Source organism: Gobius niger (assembly GCF_951799975.1).
Source record: "Gobius niger genome assembly, chromosome: 18".
NCBI lineage: Eukaryota > Metazoa > Chordata > Actinopteri > Gobiiformes > Gobiidae > Gobius > Gobius niger.
The window spans coordinates 21,787,380-21,807,430 of record NC_136869.1 but is presented as its reverse complement, the minus strand read 5'-3'; the positions used below and the strand labels follow the sequence as shown (position 1 = coordinate 21,807,430).

Sequence of the window (20,051 nt, the reverse complement as noted above, 5' to 3'; positions counted from 1 at the left end):
AACAGACCTGGAGCTGTGTTTCGAGCCACTCGCGCATCTTTCAGCAATCTTTCAATCTTTCTCAGTGGTTATTCTTAGCAGTGCAAGGGAAGTGAATCTACTGGATATTTTGATGCAGCTGCTTTCGATTAACATCATATTTTCTAACCAACAAGGTGTAAGATAGTGATAAAGATGTGTTTGAGATTATTACCAAAAGCCTGCAAAAAAGGATAAGAAAGAGAATTCAGATATGGGGCCACAGTTACACAGTGTCCCGAGGCAGAAAGTCAAATACGTAAAAATTCTGCTATTTTAAATTGAAGTGGCTGGTTGTAATTCCTATTAAGCACTTGGCCAGTTCTTGACAAAAGAAGCCTGTGTCATCCTGCCCCAGACGTACCGTCACAGCCCATTACTCTATCAAGCCCTTTATTAGTTAACAGAATTCGGCCTTTTGTCTTGGCAAGAGCGGCGACGCCGGCAACGAGCAGGTGAACACAATTCTGAAAGAGCTTTGCATGTCAACAAACGCCAAAAGACGTCCAAAAAGTGTGATGCGAGAGGGAGATAGAGAAGTGCAAATGAATGGTAATTATCTCGGTTCACACGCGAGGCCGACTTCTCTGCACATGGCTGCCTAAAACAATTAAAACGGCTGGGGGGAAAACTTTCGCTCACACTTGGCCCAATTTGGTGACATAAAGGTCAATGGAAATGAATTCAAAAAAGGGCCTGAAAGAGATCAGCCATGGGTGTAATTGCAAAAGTGGTGCACCAGTGATAAGTATTGTAACACAAATTTCCTTTGGCAGCGATTTTCCCTCTCAACAAAAGATGTGCGGATTAAATATTTCTTTCTCTAAATTAAAAAAATAAAAGAATTTTGTACAGTGAGGAGTCAGGACTGTGTGTGGCCTGGAGCGCCCTCAGCAGGCAGCGGTGGGAATGGCGTGTGACAAAAACACTGATACAAGCCTTCGTTTTAGCCAATAGCATGCTGACAGATCAAAGTGTGCAGTGACGAACACAATCTGGGTACAGAACAGGTCTGGAGATGGATTCAGGGCTTTCAAATTGTGGAGTATGCAACAAAATCCAGGATGAGAGCGTTTCAGAAGTAGAAGAAGAGATGACTAAAGTAAATAGGATCACTCAAACTGCTATGGATGAACCAAAACACTGCTGCAGGTATGTTTTAGATGAGGAAACAATGGAATATCAGTTGAAAGCTCATAAAAACTGAACACAGACATGAAACATTTTCTATATACACAGACCCTCCTTTCTCGCACACATATATTGCTTAGGCTGGCCACAATAAAAGTCCACTCTAAAATGTTCAGTTTTGCTCCATTGGAGGGATCTGTCATGAAGATGTGTTGCGCTGCGAGAGGCAAATGGTGGTCCCACCAGATGACTGACTGGTTTTCTGAAAGTGGTGCACTTGTGCTTCACAGTTGGAAGGTCCCGGGTTCGATTCCCAACTGGATGGGGCCTTTCTGTGTGGAGTTTGCATGTTCTCCCCGTGTCTGTGTAGGTTTTCTCTGGGTACTCCTGTTTCCCCTACCACTAAAAACATGTACAAGAGGTTAATCCTCCATTATTCTTGTTCCACATCTGGAGATGTGGCCGCCCTCACTGCTCCTACAGGTTGACCCAACGGCATTGAGGATGGGTCAAATGCAGAGAACGAATTTTCAGACACTTCTCAAGATGTTTTTTTTTTTTTGACACCTTCATAGACACAGGGTGAACATGCAAGCTCCGCACGAGAGGCATCCCCCAAGCTTACCACTTTGCCATCCATTTAAAAATGACTCAACCCAAATGAGCCCAAGATTTAGCGTTTTAAAGGATCTTCAAAGTTTGCCAATGATAACTTTTCTTGTGGTGAGAAACCTTGGCTGAGGTCAGAACACTGCTGATGGCTTGATTTGTGGAACACTCCAAAAACACTGAGCACTCGCGGATGATTGGCCAAGTGGAAGAGGTCAGGGCGACTCCATCTCTAAAGCTTTATCAAAATAAAACACAAAGTCCTTACGGGGGGCATCAGGTGAACGGAGATCAGATGAGATTAGTTTTGTGCTTGGTTAAGAGGCTGTGAGTGAAACCTTTCCTCAGTTATCATAATGAGAGCACACACACTCTCTTTAGTACTAGAAGCTGTCCATTTGCTCTTGTTCCATTACTACTTTTTACCAAATCACTGGTGCAACTACTAGTGGTTCCTTCATTTACTCCTCCCCAGTCAGTATAAGAGACTGTTGACGTTGTGATTTCAAATACTGTGCGATGTGTGTTCGTCTCTAAAGCTAATTCAGCAGATTACGCCTCGGTGGTGACAAACTGGCACTGTCACACACTGAAGATCCTCTAATGAGAAAGCTCATTTAGATTATTAGCAGCACAAAGTCGGATTCTCTGAGGGAATTTGAGGCCAACGCGATCTGCATCAATGGGGTGCGTTCATGTGATGGCATAACAGTCTGAGGGATTATCGTCTGAAAGAGAGACGGAGGCGAGCGAAGTGTTTTGTGGTTGAGTGCGGCGCTGAGAAAAGTTCAGATGTTGTGACCTGGTTTGTGGTTATTATCTCTGTAAATGCTGGGTTTATGTGTAACAAAAACTGGCACAACAGATAATGCTAATGGGTAATGCTAAGCTCTCAATAAACATATAAAAAGGATTGATGTGTCTGTAAAGTTTTCATTTCAATAGGAGGCAGAACTTTGGAAAAGGTGCGCTGTGGCCATGCAGTCGAACAAAGAGCATCACAGGCCTGAATCACCTCTTGTATATTATATATCAGGTACAGAATCAAGCTCATTTAGATCAGTGGTTCTCAACTGGTGGGTGAGGACCAAAAAGTGGGTCGTGCAATCATTTTCAGTGGGTCGCGAGCCTTGACCATGTAACATTTCTTTCAAACACTAACCCAGTCTGGTAAAATGACTGGTGTAGCACTCTTTTGACTAGTACTTCAGCTTTGCAGGTTTAATCAATGTTTAAATAAAGGGAAATCTGTATGAAAATTCACTATTGTAACAGCTTCAAACTTCAAAGTGCTTTATGGGTTTCAAATAAATGCTCTTATTTGGGTCGTGGTACTTCATACTTGTGGTATAATGGTGGGGCCTGATGCCAAGCTAGTTGAGAATTGCTGATTTAGATCGTAACAGAAAAGAAAAATGGCCTTTAAGCAGTACTAAGTATCCTTTTCGTAGTACCTCTGGGGGTAATACAAGTGTTAATGGGATGATTGCGGGGTCTTTCATCTCCCCCTGGCCAGAAAACCACAATTGCAACTTGACTGCCACCAGGTAGGTGTCACCAATACACACTAATGGAATCACAAAGTAGAAGCTAATATGGACAAAGTTAATTGCCGGCTAGCACCACTTAAGCAGTATTTACAGCCAAGTTTGAGTGAAAAAAATGTATCTCCATTGTGTAATTGGATGTACAATATCCCTCTCTCCCTTTGTCTTTTCTGTCAGCGTAGTATTTACTCTCACGGACAATTAATGAGTCAAAAAAACTCTGCAGTGGCGCCTATGGCCTCTAGGGGCATGAGTTACTTACTGCTTTAAATGAGTTGCGCTTCAGGATGTTTGGAAGTAGCTTTTTGTGTGGTGTCCTTCATATTGCAATCTCATAATACACAGCAGAATTCAATTGGACATTTTTTATACATAGTTGCTAGCGTTTAGAGAATCATCCAATTCTCTTCTTCAAGGGCCAAAGCTGTTAAGTCCCATTCGATGTTTGTTCTGTGTTGTATCTACCTGGATGATTGAGATGAATTTGTCTTATCTCATAACACATATACATTAGGCCTGCCCTTGCAATTAGGGATGGGCGAAACCAGTGATTTTGGATTTGACCCGATACCAACACCTTTTACATTAAAATGCTTTGGAATAAGGGAGATGACCTTGTCTTAAATGCATAAAACACTGATGTAACATTTAAAACTGAGCGGGGGAGAAAAAATTAAATATGGATGGACATAGTAAGTATTGCTATTTTCAGAACTGATATACCAAATATATCAAATACAATTATCAGATGAGAATGTGCTGTTTGGGTATCTAAATTTAGTCCCAATATATAAATAATGTTTGATGATGACAAAGTGATGCCATTTTTGTGTTTTTGTTTTGTTTTGCAGCTTGCCACACTTCAATATGTGCCTGATATCTTTCCGTCTATCCTTCTGTTTACGTTCATACGCGACAAAGCCACTGTACTTCACGCGATCAAAAAGAAATGAGATGTGTGTGCCAGCCTTTTGTGCTTATGCGACTGCAGCTCAGCTAAACTCCATGAGCCCACAACAGGAAGCAGATGCCTCTCATTTCTCGCTAATGGTGGATAAAAAGTGCTTTGTCCGACTGCACGCGGCACACTGCGGCGCATTATGGTCCGTCCTGGAAACTGGCTCTGAACCCCCCGCGGGAAAGTAACTGTTTCTGCCATAAGTGGGCCTTTAACTACCTTGTTTATCGGCGTATAGCACAATGCGGTGCTGCACCCTCCCGTTTGGCCGACACTGACAGCTAGCGTAATTACGGCAACAGCTGCTTAAAAGTGCTAAGCGAAAACAGGTGGCGGCGGCGGCGGCGGTGCGGAGGAGACGCGCGGCGCGGGCGTTAACCGGGGTGCCATTGTCTTCAGCCACGCTCGGCGGTATTGGCTGTAATTACGGCGCGGTCTGAACTCCGCACTTTGATCCGCGCGCCCCGCTATAAGAGGAGGATTAAAAATGCATGGAGGGCTCTCGAGCTGTCAGAGAGAACAGAAGGTGCGGGTGATGAAAAGGGAAGACACGGGGGAGAGGACTGACTACAGAATTCCAACGTGCGAATTTGAATTTATGACAGCCCTCTCTTAAAGGGGGGGTATTATGCAAAATGGACTTTTTCAAGCTTTACATCATGTTATTATGTCATTCCCTCATTAAAAACATGCCTGAAGTGTCGACAGCCTTGGCACATTCACGTATTTTTGAGTAATCTGTAAAAACTCTGATGGCGGCCAATTTAGGGATAGGTTTGCCTGAGTCCTCCTAGGAACGCCCCCACCTCCTGGAGACGCCTCCGAGCTTTCGTCACCAGCCCAGTAACCAACCACTGCTCCTCAGCAGAGCCCCCACCCCACTGATGCCACAGACAGCGTGTGGAGGGGGCGTGTCGGAAAGAGTCAGAGGTTCTTAAAGAGACAGAGGCCAATTTCAAGACATTCACTACAGCCATTTTGAGAGAGACATTTTATACAAGGTATTTATTCTAATTTACTGCATTTACAGACCAACAGAAGGTTTGGTCATCATTGTAGTGTGATATAGACTGATGCTATGTGATTGAAAATAGCAGAATACCCCCTCTTTAACCCCTTCTTCGGTTCTTTGGCTCTTCCCACTAACCTAAAACATGCACAATAGGATAACCCTCCTGGTAGGTTCTTTGTTTAACTGAATTCTCTCGATCCAAACAAGAAGGCAATTAAGGAATCACTCAAGGACAAGGTTAAATGTAAGTTATGGAAACATTTTATAAACATGATGTCTTTGGGGCTTGAGGACAACTTGTTTATATATTGAACTGAAAACTATTTTAAATGATTGCTTCCAAAATAAATTGCAACACCCTTGAGGTAGGGGCTACACGGACTACCACTGAAAGGTCCCAGGGGTCCGCAAGACAAAAAAGGTCAGGAACCACTGCTCAAAATTATTATTCAATCAGAAAGCCCCACACTTTGGTCTGTCTACGGCTAAAACAGTTTGGAAATGGACATAAAGGGACTCTGCCCAGCTTCCACAGTCCCAGCACTTGTCCCCAATCAATTCCTACTGAGTGCTAGCACAACCTTGAGTAGTTAAAGCTCAATGGTTGAACTCTGGTGGTTCTTAAGCTTTCAAATGAGGACAGTATGTTCACACATCGTCAAACCTGACCTCGTGCCCTCATCGGCAGCTTAATGCTACCCACGCCTTTTTCTCCAGATGGGTCATTCACTGGGACTCATCTCCAGATCTTGAGCTTCAGAATCGAGAGTACAAAGGAGCAAAATGAGAAATCGAACCACATATGCCGGTCGAAGTCAATTATAGACCGTTTATTTTGGTTTGGGGATAGAAGACCATACCATCACCTTGCCACATTATCTAAATCAGTCAACCACTCATGTTACTCTTCTCACTGACATCAAACAAGAGTGAGACCTTCTCCATACTGTATCATGAGCCTGGATCTGGGTCATAACTATTTCGGCCACAGTGCAATCGCCGAACGTACTTTAAGCCCCCCACCTCTGAGAACTGGTACATGACACTCACGTGGAGCTCTCTATGAGACAATTTGAACGAAGTGTCCTCAAACAACCAGTACTCCTCTACAGGGGAGAACGGGGTTGCAATTTTTGTTGCCACGGAAACGTATTGGCATCTTCGGCAGATCGTAATGGCCTGCCATTTGTGAGACATTTCCTAAAAGGAGCAGATGACCTTCAAGATGCATCCTCTGCTGTCAAACTCTTCCAAGCTTCTTCAAAATTGCAGGTTGCCAAAGCACACTCTTCAAGCACTTGGGGTAATTTGACTTGAAATTACTTGAATTTTTTCTTACATGTTGCAATTGGGTTGACGTGAGCAACTACATTACCACTTGTTTGATTGTGCTAAAAAGAAAAAAAAAGAAAAAACGGCGTGAACTCTGTAGATTTTGGGTAGAGTCATTATGAACCATAAACTTGAGAGGAGCTGGTGACGTCTCACTGCCAGAAAACTTACAAGGTCTGAGAAGAGTCTCCCACATTTCGACCTACAGTATAGAACAATATGACACTGCATGATCACGAGCTTTTCCCAGAGTCTTGTAATAGCTCGTCGAGCAATCTGCTGATGAGGCACACTTTACGTTAGGGCTTGCTCTGTTGTGAAGTTTTATCATTGAATTCATTATTGTAAAAGTGCAAGAACTGGCAGAGAAGGCGCCGGCGCCGTACATCATCAGTTGCGCCAATGTGGAATGATTCATGCGGCGGAGCTGTTGCCAGTTTTTCCAGTAATGTAAGATATTGGCCCCCGTAACTTTGGTGTAATGTGCGTAAATAAAAGAGCAGGAAAGCGGCGCTTGGGCCACAAAAGTTGTTCTCATCAAAATGAGGACGAAACATTTGTCTCGCGGACAACTAATTATGTTAACACCAAAGATGGCTGTGGATGCTGCTTGTGTTAGAGCTCTCTGACTTCTTCAGTTCAGTTCACAAAAAGTCATAATGAAAATGGCCCATTTTATCCAAGGACTATGTGAAAGGAAAAGCATTTGCAGTCTTTTACACTTCACGACACATTGTTCTAGGTCATTAGTATCCAAAGTCTGTGGGAAAGAGTTCTGAGCTTGATACATTGCTCATTAGGTATTGCCAGGTGTTATGGGAACATTTTGAGAGTAGTCAATGTGGGTGTAGTGTCTTCCCAAAACAACACTATGCTGGGACTGGGTTTAAACCAGCTCCTCCAGAGTTTAACAGTTGTAGACTTGCGTAGGCTTGTGACCCACATTCAACATATGTGACGAGCCACAACCCGAATAAAACATGTTTATTCCAACTTAAGAAAAAGCATTTTGTAGTTTTCCCCTGTTCTATTCAAGGCTGAAAAACCGACCAATGACCTCTGAAAACCGACCAATGACCCACTTTTCGACCAAAGCATTAAGCCTTTTTAACAATAAGTAGCTTCACAATGCCTAGTTTTTTCTCTTTCACCGTGCCTTTGGAAATGATCCACTACTTGCACATTAAGAAACTTAGATGCCATATGCACAAGACACAAAACACTAAACCAATGTAGATCCGCATTCTTCAAACACATACCAGTCGTGAAAAAACAAGCCTTTGCTGACAGGAATCCAGACCACCATCATCGCGACGTCCCAAAAAAAAAAAAAAGCAGCCCATTAATCTGCTAAAACTGTCAACTACATTGCCACTTTTCTATTTTGCGTCGACTTTCCCCAGCGTGCGCACGCGAGCCGTAAAATTTGGCTGTCACATCAATCAGGGCCCGGAATTAATCGCGCAATTAGGCGTCTCATAGCTTGGCAGATATAGCTGCTAATGGATCTGAGACGAGCGCGATATGATCATAAGGAGCGGGTTTTAATGCACTGTTTGATTGCACTTATGTGGTCGGCCGTGTTACAACAGAGGATTCACCAGGCTATTTGTTCGCCACACTCCATAAAGCCCAAAGACATAAAAAAAAAAGAAAAGGAAAAAAAGAAAAACGTCTGCTGCGTGCTGTTGCGTCGGGGAGATGGGGCAATGGCTGAGAAGATCTAATCAAGGCCTTATTGCGCGACACGGGTGAGCGCGGATGAGAAATATGGAGCTTGGCAGTAAGACGGGTTGTTAGGGATGTGGGGAGCGGCCCGTTTATTCGGTGCAAATGCTTAGTTTGGGGCTCACCAGGTCAGTGTGAGCAAAGTCTTAAAAGAAGTGGGGATTCAGATGTTGAGCCAGGATCCTCGAGAGTAACAGGATTTGCTTATATTAGCTATATAAAACTACGATGATGGCCGAAACTGGAACCACTGCCAAAACAGAACCTACTGAAACTACTGAAAATAAGCACCTGAGAAGAGGCAAGGCACGTTTATTTATACTGAGCATTTCGTACATAAGGCCACTCAATGTGCTTGGAAGATAACCTGGTACTTTCATGTGTTAGCATGATCAGGTTACGAAATTATCCTTTGAGTGTATCTTTGCCACCTCTAACTGCACCATCTTTACCGCAGGCTTTTGAAGTAAATATGAGTTGGATTTTCATAAAACGGCAACATTTTGCAGCTTGTGATCCAGAGAATGCTTTCATGGAGCCCAATTTCCCGTGTGTCCATAATTTATTTAGAGAGAGCAAGGGGATGAGACACGTCAGCACCGTTCATTTAGGAAAAATCAAAACCAAAGTTTCTTTCTTTTTTTCTCCTTACAATGCCTCGTTGCTGCTTCTTGCAGATTTGCATCTTGTTGCCAGTTTTAGGACACTTTCAAGCACCGAATGCGTAACTTTTGATGGTTGTGGGCTGGGTTGTCAAAATAGAAACAGCGTTCCTGGGCGGCTCAGGGTGGGCCCCGAAGGCTGAAAAAAGAAAAGAAAAACCTGAACCGTGCATTCCTAATCTTGACGTTTATGGTCTGTCTGCTGAAGTTAAAACTAAGATACTTTTACTACAAGGATTTGACAGCCTGATGACTTTGAAGTTTCATCACTACTTTTTAGGCTTCGGAAGTATGAAGAAGAAACTAAAGAGTGGCACTTGCCAAAGTCTGACACAGCTAGAGGTCAGACTGGGTAAACCTTTTCTAATGATTAAAATATAACAGTCCTTAACAGCGGCTGCAGATCAAGGGCTTGCATTAAATGTTAAAGGTCCTTTATTATGCATTGTTCAAGTATTATTAAAGTCATTTCGGACACCTCTCCATTGGTATTTTATGAGGCAGCATGGGCAGAGGTGAATCCATTAACACAATGCTTAAAACAATAGCTGTCATGCTTTGCAGTGAAGGACAGTTGTGTAAAGGTGCATGGACTTAGGAGGAGATGGTCCTCTCCTTCAGACAAACATGAATGTTACTGAGTGTTATTATTTTTGGTTGCATTCTCTCATCTTATTAGGTGCTGTATGTTTGTTATGCAGATGCGCCTAGTCGCCTACACAAATTTGGAAGAAACGGCCTAATGACATCAAGCATTTGGAGCGCTTCATGTGACCTAATTTTGCATATTTCCCCCCTTTTGTGCCAATCCAAAGTTTGCATCCATAGCGAGAGTTCCAATTACTGTCAGAGCACCTATGTGCGCATAATGAGCCCTGGCAACCTTTGAAAATACATTAACTAAGTCATTGCCTCTGTTTTGCTGTCTTCTCCCACACAACAGGTGAATTACGGGGCCGGTCCATCACTGCTGACAGCGCAGATAGCGGATGAAAGCGCTGTTTTCTCTCTCTGACAGGAGCCATTGCTTGTTGCACGTTGAAGCATGACATTTGACTGAGTTATTACAGGGAAGACCGCGGCTCGTCTTCACAAAACCTGCAGGTCTAAGCACAAACGGCTCGGCGCAGCGCCAGATAAATACCAGCCGTGCATAAAAGTCTGCTTGCTAGGATGGGCAACGGTGTCGTGTATCGGGAGGGTTATGTGTGGTGGCAAAGTGGTTAGCAAAGTTTCTTCACAGCAAGAATATCCAAGGTTCAAGTATCAAACTCTGCCGCTCCATCCACATTATGATTTGAATACCTCTCTCGAAAGTGTATACTGCCACTGTGTCCACAAGTATGTTTTCTCACCGAGTGACTGGCGATGGTCGGAGAGGCCATTGGCAAAAATTGGCAGCGTGTGCAGAATAAATGAAGAAAGCTCGCCTCTCTGCACAGTTCAGTGCAGCAAGTCAGTGTGAGCGTGCGACTGCGCCGGGCAATTTTGTAGTAGCTCCTTTTACAATTTTTTATTTGCAATAACTGTCAGCGGCAGAGCCCTGGCCTCCTTATCTAGTTTTTATGAACCGACTTGGAGGGATTATTGAGATTTGTGAGAGCACTGCCGCTACAAAAGGAAGACAGAGTGTTCATAAAGGCGCCAGTGATGAAAAATTAACTTAGACTCTCGCGTTCCATGTAATGAGCATGTAGCGAGTACTAGTGCAGTTACGGGTCTGACGCCTTCTGCTGGCATCCGTCTGAAGCCAACAATGTTGAAGACAATATATTTCAATTACCAAAGATTAGGGCTGGCTACTGTTACATTTTTTTTCTGATACCAGAACTTAAACAATATTTGTTTTTTGATATCAATACCTGAACGGTGCTTTTTTCCGATACCTATACTAAAATATGTGTCGTCTAGAACCAGAAAACAGAACAATAATGTGTGTAAGCTCTGCAAATTTACAATATCGTGTTCATCCCCAGAAATAATAATAATTTGGGGGAAAAAGAAGGTAAATTGGGTGAAATTGTGACAAAATTAAGGAAAAATTGAGGAAAATTAGGAATTAATAGGGGGGGGAAATTGGGGAAAAAGGAAAAAAAAATGGGGTTATAGGGAAAATATCAGCAATAAAAAAAGATATAAGATTTTGATACTTCAATGTTTTTGATAATATTACGGTACTACCAGCCCTACAAAAGATGTAAACAGGACTCCGGGAACATTCCGGGGCGACAGTGGCATAGATGGTAGAGATGGTCGTCTCATGATCGGAGGTCGGGGGTTCAAATCTTTCCTCCTGAAAGTGCACATTGTCGTTGTGTCCTTGGGCAAGACACTTCACCCACATTGCCCCCAGTGTCTGCGTACATTGGTGTATGAATGAGAGTATGAATGGGTGAGTGGATCCTTGCTGTAAAGCACTTTGAGTGCCTAATGTAGGTGGAAAAGCGCTATATAAGTTGAGACCATTTACCATTTACCATTCAGGCAGACTTACAGTTATAAAGTCTGATCAAAATAGCTGGACTTTCCTGACATAGACTTCAGTGAAGGTGAACTGGAGCGGCCACACTGAGCTGTGCGTAAAGCGCGCCAGGGAAAATGCACAAGACACATTCCTCAAAATAGAACCAATTTTCCACCCGTACGTGTTTGGCCCCTGAAGCTCCACCAGGTGTGTCCGTGGGTGGTGCTAGAATATGATGAGGAGTCACAGATACAGTACGTACATCTGGTGGAGCTTCAGTAATCAACACAGACTTGAGAGAAATGTTTGGACGATTGAAATGTTTGATTGATACAGACTTTGTAAACAAGCAAAATAATACAGTTTTGTAGATGAAAAACAGGCAAAGGTATAAATATTTACGGAATTCTTCTAAGATGCATAGATTCTCCCAAGCAGGGATAAATGACTTTTAAGTGGCACTTTTTGGAAAAAAGTGCCACTTAAAAGTATTGTAGGATTAGAAGGTCATATTCAAAGTTCACGATGTCCTTAACGGTGTATTTTTTGCAGATGAAGCAAAAATAAACCATGTGCCGGCTAATCTTCAGATGAGAGGGTTAAGGGTGCAGGCACCAGGCAGAGGATTGTGGGTAAAAGGGAGGTTGGCGAGCATGGCCTCTGGCTCTGCCACAGTGCCAGGATGGCCTCAGCCTGTCAGAGTCACAGGCCGGGGGGGGGAGGCAGGGCCTGGCCATCTGCCCACCCACTGCCAAAGTCACCCGCCATGGAGCCTGTCTGAGACTGGCACAAAAGATGGACAAAGAAACCTCTCTATCGCGTATTTTTGAAACGCTTTTTAGGGGAAAATTACAAGTTTTATTGAATGTTTCCACTGACCACTTCTCGGGGTAGCAGGGAGTCCTCTTGGCGGGTGACGAGCAGGTTGACGATGCCGCCCATGGGGGTCGCTCGGAGCAGGGCCACCACCTCCTCCTGGGTTTTCCCATTCAGGTCCACTCCACTCACCTGCACACACAGTTAGCACCAGTTAAGCTTTCTTGCTAATCATTTGATGTCAGAAACCATTTTGTAGACAGACGTGGGTGCAGGATTAATTTGTTTTAATTTTGTTATAATGAAAATAAAATAAAGTTACTAATAGAAGTAATAGCAAATGACTGCAGTCCGAAATTAAGAAAATAAATAAATAAATAACTGAAAAGTGTAGATGTCATGAATAGAAATTTGAACCCACCTCTAGCAAGTGGTCCCCTGCTTTGAGTCGGCCATCTTGAATTGCCGCTCCCTTGGGAAGGATGTTCTTTACAAAGATGGGAGCACTGCCTCCAATGGGAACATCTCTGGAGGTGATGCTGAAGCCGAGTCCCTCTTGACCTAAATATAAGAAGTCAGAGAAATAACATTTGGTAACTTTCTTCCAAGTACAAATATGAAGATATTGACAAAAGCTTAAAAGGTTCCATCCAGTGGTCAAACTATTCCATACTGCTATTTTGTGCATGGGTAAGATTCAGACCTCAAATTGGGAAGACACAGAAAGACCCCAGCCAGTCCATGAGTTGAACGCAGAACCAACAAGTCAAGAAAATATCCCAGTTAGCGCCCAGATTCCTGACCATTGATTCCTTGGTTGCTAAATGGAGCAAAGACCACAGTTCGATGGCTTGTACTTTGTATGCATCTACGTCCCTCTATCTAAACACGAGCTGCGGTTTGCCTCCAGGGTGTGTCGCCTCCATGTCGAAAACCCTCAAAGTCCAAAAATAATCTGAATTTTATGAACCAAAATTGAGCGTTGATGATTAAAGGCTGGTCATGTCCGAGAATAAACCTACAGGGATTGATGGCTACGGTTTGTTTTCGGTCTTTAAAACAGAAGCCAACCGCATGGGTCAAGGAAACAACACACGCTACATCGGAGTGTGGGCTTGTCAGGGGGTACCTAGATGGAGGATTAGCCTCATATGCATGTTTTGGTGGGAGAATCCTGAACAGACTTTTCCTAACTGCTGTGGCTGTACAAATGTGAAATCTCTTGCTGTATGTTGAAGTGATTTGCATTGGATTTTAGGGGTAACCTTTCCTGTTCGACTGATTAATATGACTGACTGGGCTAACAGAAATATGCAATTACAGTGACAAACAAATACAACCATCTCATGCCTGACCTTTTCTCCAGACCACATTTGTTTATGTCAAATGTCAGCCGAGGCATGAGGATAATATAAAAATATGACTCTGTTAAGAAACCGTTTAAGTGGATATGCTTAAATTCAATAAGGCGCGCTGGTCATTGAAATAAATAAATAGGCCTGTTTTCTTGCTTGGATCGTTTCCATTATTCACGAACTTGCCTTACAAAACAAAACCACCGCCCCTGTCAGGGTATCGGAGCTAAGTTTCCCGATCGCTTGAGCCAACTATCCAAAGCCAAGCGCGATGATAACAATACTCAGTACATCTAGGCCGTTCCGCACTGTTCAAAAGCCAGAAAAGTGCTGCAGCGGTTTTTTTTTTTTTTTTATCGTCACAGGCCTTAAAGGGTGTTCATTTTCCTCTATCACCAAAACCAGAGAGCTGCAAAATTTGGGATCAGAAGTGCAGATGAGAAGCACGGGCGTGAATGTGAAAAACTGAACTGGGGCAGGAACTAATAAATCAGGTCTACCATTTATAAAACCAGTGTATTCCTGTAATCCTGCACTAAGATTGTTGCACTGGCTTCTGGTCCTGAAAGACACTTGGATTTAACATTCTTCTAATGGTTCAGACGAGTCTTCAAGGTTCTACGTGACCTCCATTGTCTATTTATTTTCGTTCACATCTACAGGTAAAAGTCGATATGCCACAGTGAACAGAGCGGCACTTCATACATCATTATAAAGAATTAGCCGTTTCTCCGTGCAGAACTTTGCCGCAGTTGGGCATGAAAGTTTGAGTGAAGGCTGTGCTAACAATAGTGATTAGTATTCGTGTCGGTATAGCTTTTCATAGTGCGGAGCTGTCAGTACCCGGCGGTTCGTTATGACCTACTTTTCCCCTGGTTTGTCTGCCTGTCAGAGTGTCGTGCGGTTGACAGCGATTGTGTTGATGAAGCAGGAACACAGGTACGAAAGGCGCGGAGGTGATGAGGGGGTTGAATACAGAGTCAGAAAGTTAAGTTGTTAAAGCTTCTATTAAACTCGAGAACAACAACAGGTACGTGTGGTTGTCATGGCTGCCATGCTACTATTTTAACAGCACTGTAATTATGTTTATTTCAAGAAGTTAACGCTGAAGCTCGGTACGTTTTTTTAAATGAGGAGAAACCGTTTTAGTGACTGTCAAAGAGTTTGTCGCTATGCCATCAAGTATGAGCGCTCCTAATGTGTCCTGGCCAAACAAGAGAAGTAGAACATGTCACTTCCACCAGTGTGCACAGCTTGTAGCGGTGGCAGCATGGTGATTGAGTGGTTAGCGCTCTAGTCTCGCAGAGAGAAGGTCCTGGGTTCGATTCCTGGACTGTGATGGCCTTTCTGTGTGGAGTTTGCATGTTCTCCCGAGCCTTGATAGCCAGACTACACCCTTTTCCTGCTCTTTACAAGGATCAACAGTTAGAGAACCCCAATGGTCCGTCAAACTTGGCTTACTGGCTTATTACCCAATTATGAAAACTTAGAAAATGACAAAAGAAAATCACATAGTAGATTGAGAAACAACGCTATCTTATCAACGTTATCCACGTCTTTTGATCACAGATGAGAGAAGTTCTAAAGTTTGTTCCGAATGAGCACTTTTTGGGGAATGTTAATGGCAATAAGCATGCTAGCAATGCATGTGAAGCAAGATATTGGAGTAAAATGTAACCATTCTTGAACTCCCTACTGTGAAGAAGAAAACTGGAAACTTTCTAATAGAGAAGTCATATTTCAGCAGCTGAGAAGGAACTGCACTGGTTGGAGTTAACCGGCCAAGCATTTCAGCGCAGCTTTTGAGTGCACCTCCCTGGAGAGAGTCGGCACTGCAGTTTCACTATTTCCCCCCAGCTCTGAGCTAAGGCCTGCATGCCAGCTTTAAACCAAACGTCTTCTGTCGGCTGAAGCAAAAGAGAGCAGAAACAAACTTCTGAAAGAAAGCACAAAGAAGCCTTCGGCAGGTATGTACCTTTTTTGAGTTGGACGTTGAACCGCCGCCCTTTGGTCTTCATGTAGGAGTGTGTGGCCGCGCTCGTGCTGACTCGGCGCTGGAGCGTGGGCGAGTTGGCGGAGGGCGTCCTGGACACCATGTTGGGGGGTAGAGTGGAGTATCTGCGGCTCGTGTCGGGGGTACTCCCTGACAGTGGGGCGGGATGGTTACTGGAAGACAGCAGGCACAAATACATTTCAAAACGGACAAAAGTACAATAACTGCTTACTATTAAAATAAAGGCAGCCTCGTTCACTCATCGTTGACATCCATGACTTGTAAAACTCACTTGTGGTTGAAGCTGAGTGGCGGTGCTGCGGGCCGTTGCGTTGGTAACGCACCCGCCAGGCTGGATCTCGTCCCGCCGCTCAGCTGGGACTCCTGGCTGAAGCGCACCCTGTTGGGCTGGGGCGGGCTCATCTCGCCATGGCCTATGAAAACCACAAAGTGCTTCTTCAAGGACACGGGCACCACATGGAAGAGGATGAAGCGTGATCGCATGGCTTGCTTGAAGATGTTCTGGGCCCTGGAAGAGGAAAGAATGGAAAGATATAGCCATTTATTGGTTTATTTAATAACTATCGTGTTCATTGTCATTGTCTGTAAATGAAATAAAGCAGAGTGATAGAATATGTACCACTTTGGACTATACTAACAACACATCCAAAGGTCAGCAGTTTGATTCTCGCTCTGAACACATTTCATACACATTATCCATTTACTTTCTGTACTTCATCCATGTAGTGCAACATGCGTTGAACACATGGAAGAGAATTAGCCGGCAATGCCAAGCCTCTCTGAAGAACCAGTCCGGGAAGGAGAGAGGTCAGGAGGTCACACACAGAGAAATCATTTAGCTCCGCCGATAAGGCAGTGTTTCTTTAATGGACTATGATAACTTGGCTGATTTATTAAGATAAGAGGGGTATATGTATGTTCAGAGGCGCTGTATGTTGGAGTATGAACCACATGATGGCTCGCTGCATCGCTGTATAGAAGGGAATGGAGATAATATGTAATTACCAGCGTAGGATAGGACCTGAGAGATAAGCCGGCAGAGTGGTGAGCGCCTGTGCCTAATCAAACTATTATAAAGCAAGGAACATATTTCATAAATGCATTATATGTGATTGATAAGTGGCAAAATAGCACTATTCTACACACTCAAAGCTGCATTTGACTCCGCAGTCAAATGCAGCTGGTGGAAGTAGGATTCATAACAATAACGGCGATTTCATATAAATCTCCTGAGAGTGTCGCCTGTCAATTTCTGAGCTAAGCGTTATATGTCATTATGAAAGCCGGTAATATTAGGGTCTACTTCCATGTTTCGATCCAACATTGACATACCGGCCCCTGCTGGTTAATGCTGTTACTGCACCCTGTGAACACATTCCAGACCAATCACTAATCCGGATTTCCATCCATCCATTTTCTTCCGCTTTATCCAGGGCCGGGTCACGGAGGCAGCAGTCTCAGCAGAGATGCCCAGACTTCCCGATCCACACACACTTCCTCCAGCTGTTCTGGGGGGACCCCAAGGCCACACCAGGCCAGCTCGGAGACATAGTCCCACCAGCGTGCCCTGGGCCTTCCGCGAGGCTTTGTCCCACCGCGAGGCTTTGTCCCACCGCGAGGCTTTGTCCCACCGGAACAGCTGCCCTAGCCACCTCAGCTGGCTCCTTTCGACATGAAGGAGCAGCGACTCTACTCCGAGCTCCTCCCGGGTAACTAATCCGGATTTGACTTTCAATTGTCAAAAAGCAGCTGTTGTGACATTGTACATAGTTATTCTGACAGATTTTCATGATTTAGAGTTAGGGTTGTTGCTTATACTTTTATGAAGTATGTGAATGTTTAGTGTGATTTCAAGACTGCTGGGCCTATACAAATGAAACAAAAACTGTCATGAAGTTCACTGGCTTCTCTGACTAAATAATAATTAAAATAAAAATCTGCCAATTGTATAAAAAAGTGGTCTCACTACCCAATCACAATCAAGCAAGTGTGTTGCCAGTTGAAAACATCCTAATCCACAAGATTTCTATTGCAAACTTGCGACCCTAATCCCAAACAAAATATAAGGCTCTACATATGTGGATTTTCCGTTCAGTTGCTTCTTTCCAAAACCTATTATTTACTTTGCATATTTATTTATTTATAGAGGTAAGCTCTCGACAAGGCGACCAAGACGCTGAAAATCCCTGAGTGTTTGCCGTGGGCTGGACAGGCGCACACACTAGAGCAGACCAGACGATCCCGACTCAGATAATGAAAGATGCATCGCCAGATCCTTCTATCCCCCATGATGAGCTTCCAAAGTAAGCACACGACAGCATCGCGGCTCACTTTCGTTCTGAAGAAGGTACACAATGCAGAAGACCAAACACTCGCCGAGCCGCCCACGTGTGACTTTTGGGGCCAAATAAGTCGAGACAAGAGCGGTAGAATTGTTTAGACTGCCACGGCGGGGGTACTTAGCATATAGATAGGCTGGCTGTGAGGGGAGGCGAGGAGCAGCCAGAGGGGTCCAGGGGACAACGGGAGGGCTTGGATTCCAGCAATCACACCTCCTGCAGCCAAGCCCTCATTACCTAGTGCTGCATATAGGTATACTAATCTAGACCAAGGACAGAGATATAAGACTAGTCCTGAGGAAAATGAGACTCGCTTCATAATGATGGACAAATGAGGTCTTCGGTGGGGTGCCTCATTAACAGCACGTATGTTGTTTTATCCTTGGTGAGTGTGACAGACTTCCAAACTTTGAGTGAGGACCAAGGAGGATCTGGTATTGCCTGACAAAACCCCTTCAGCACAGTCTCGCTATCAAAGCCTAAAACCTAAAACGTGCAATGAGTTAATCCAGATAGGGTCCTCCAAACGGGTAGAGTGGTCTTTGAAAGCCTTGTTGAGTTGAGTTTTTTGAATTTTTCGATCAAGGCACTCGCTCGTGACAATGCTCGTGAAAATGCTACAATGTAGGGGGGAAAAAAAATGCTGTTTCACATTTGCGTTTGTTTTGGCGTCATCTTCTTACAGACAGGCTCCAACTGATCTGGCAATCAAACCCAGGACCTTCTAGCTAAAAGACGAGAATTCTAACTACTCAACCATCCTGTTCCTACTCTGTCTCTGCAATAAAGTAAGGGTATGTTTTGATTGTAACATGATTGATGGACCAAATGTAATGTTGATTAAATATGAAAACATTCTACGCGATGTAACACTTGTATATGTTTCCTTCTTAAGACGATTACCCAGTACGGGGGTAGAATGAGCTCGATTGTTCCATCCTGTGGCTGAAACCAGTTAGAAAACTAACATCAAGGGACTCTCTCCAAGTGTCGCTTGCTCCGAATCAACTTCTAATGGGTTGGGAGCTAGTGTCGGTAGAGACACAGTTCTGGGAAAATGTCCAAATGTTTTCTCAGATCATTATTTGTAATGACTGGATTCACAAACCTGCCACATTAATCTTATGGCTGAATCAGGCCAATATCAAGCACATCATTTACGAATATTGTCTCTACTTTTGGACACCTTCATGACTCAACAGTTATTTTTTGTTTCATGCGGATAGGTCCAGCCATTAATGAGATACATTATCAACTATAAACGATCAGAATTGCTAGCTACGCCAACTCAGTTTTTAATTATAGGCTGTGAGAATGTTGTGACGTAATGTGAACGCACTCCATTTAGGGCTAGTGCATCCTCCATCCACTGAATTATTCTCTTCGCTTTCGAATAAGAAAGCGCATGTTACAGATATGTGTTTGTGTCCTGATATGCAGCTTAAGTCGAACTAAGCTCAATACTAGAGCCTTTCTAAACCACTACAAGCGCATTGTGCGAACATTACCATAAGAGCCATGCATGGACTGAAAAGACATCTTTAAAAACGGAGAAAGCAGCCTTAAGTCCAACTCCACAGCGCCATTAGAGTCTCGTTCATTCCTCTGACAAGCTGTAAGCCGCCGCCACCTCATCGACAGCTCTTCATTCAATCGCTGTCAAACGGCTCATGAGCACAAGTGGCAGTAAGCCTCGCCTTGATGGTGCGCCCTCTTTGATATGTATTATTTATTATGCAAATTCGCCCCAAATCACTCACTTGGGCAGACTGAGGGCTGTTTGCACACAAATACTCTCGAATAATCAGCCTCCGCATGAGCCTGATTGAATAATAAATTACCCCATCAATGCATCATTACATTCGCTTAGATTATGCGCCTCAAAATATTTACCCATGCAAAACAATCTAAAGGAGATTAGACTGTTGCTTTAAATTGTCGTCTGGCTCGCAATCAGCAGAAGCCGCGAGGGGTAAGGGAGAAAAGTTTAAAGTGTCGGATTCGTTTCCAAAGCACAATAACACGACGGAATACACAATGTGGGTGCCGCTGAGGCGTGCAACCCA

General features: G+C 43.9%; 1 protein-coding gene across 1 annotated transcript in view; it reads right to left on the bottom strand.

The window, feature by feature from the left end:
* Positions 1-20,051, bottom strand: part of pard3aa (par-3 family cell polarity regulator alpha, a) — a 429,242-nt gene that overhangs the window by 262,124 nt on the left and 147,067 nt on the right. Inside the window, exons 9-12 of the mRNA XM_079575903.1 lie at positions 15,918-16,154; positions 15,608-15,798; positions 12,699-12,838; positions 12,341-12,469 (exon numbers count right to left, since the gene is read on the bottom strand). Coding sequence (XP_079432029.1) covers positions 12,341-12,469; positions 12,699-12,838; positions 15,608-15,798; positions 15,918-16,154 — 697 coding nt within the window. The remainder of the gene's footprint in view (positions 1-12,340; positions 12,470-12,698; positions 12,839-15,607; positions 15,799-15,917; positions 16,155-20,051) is intronic.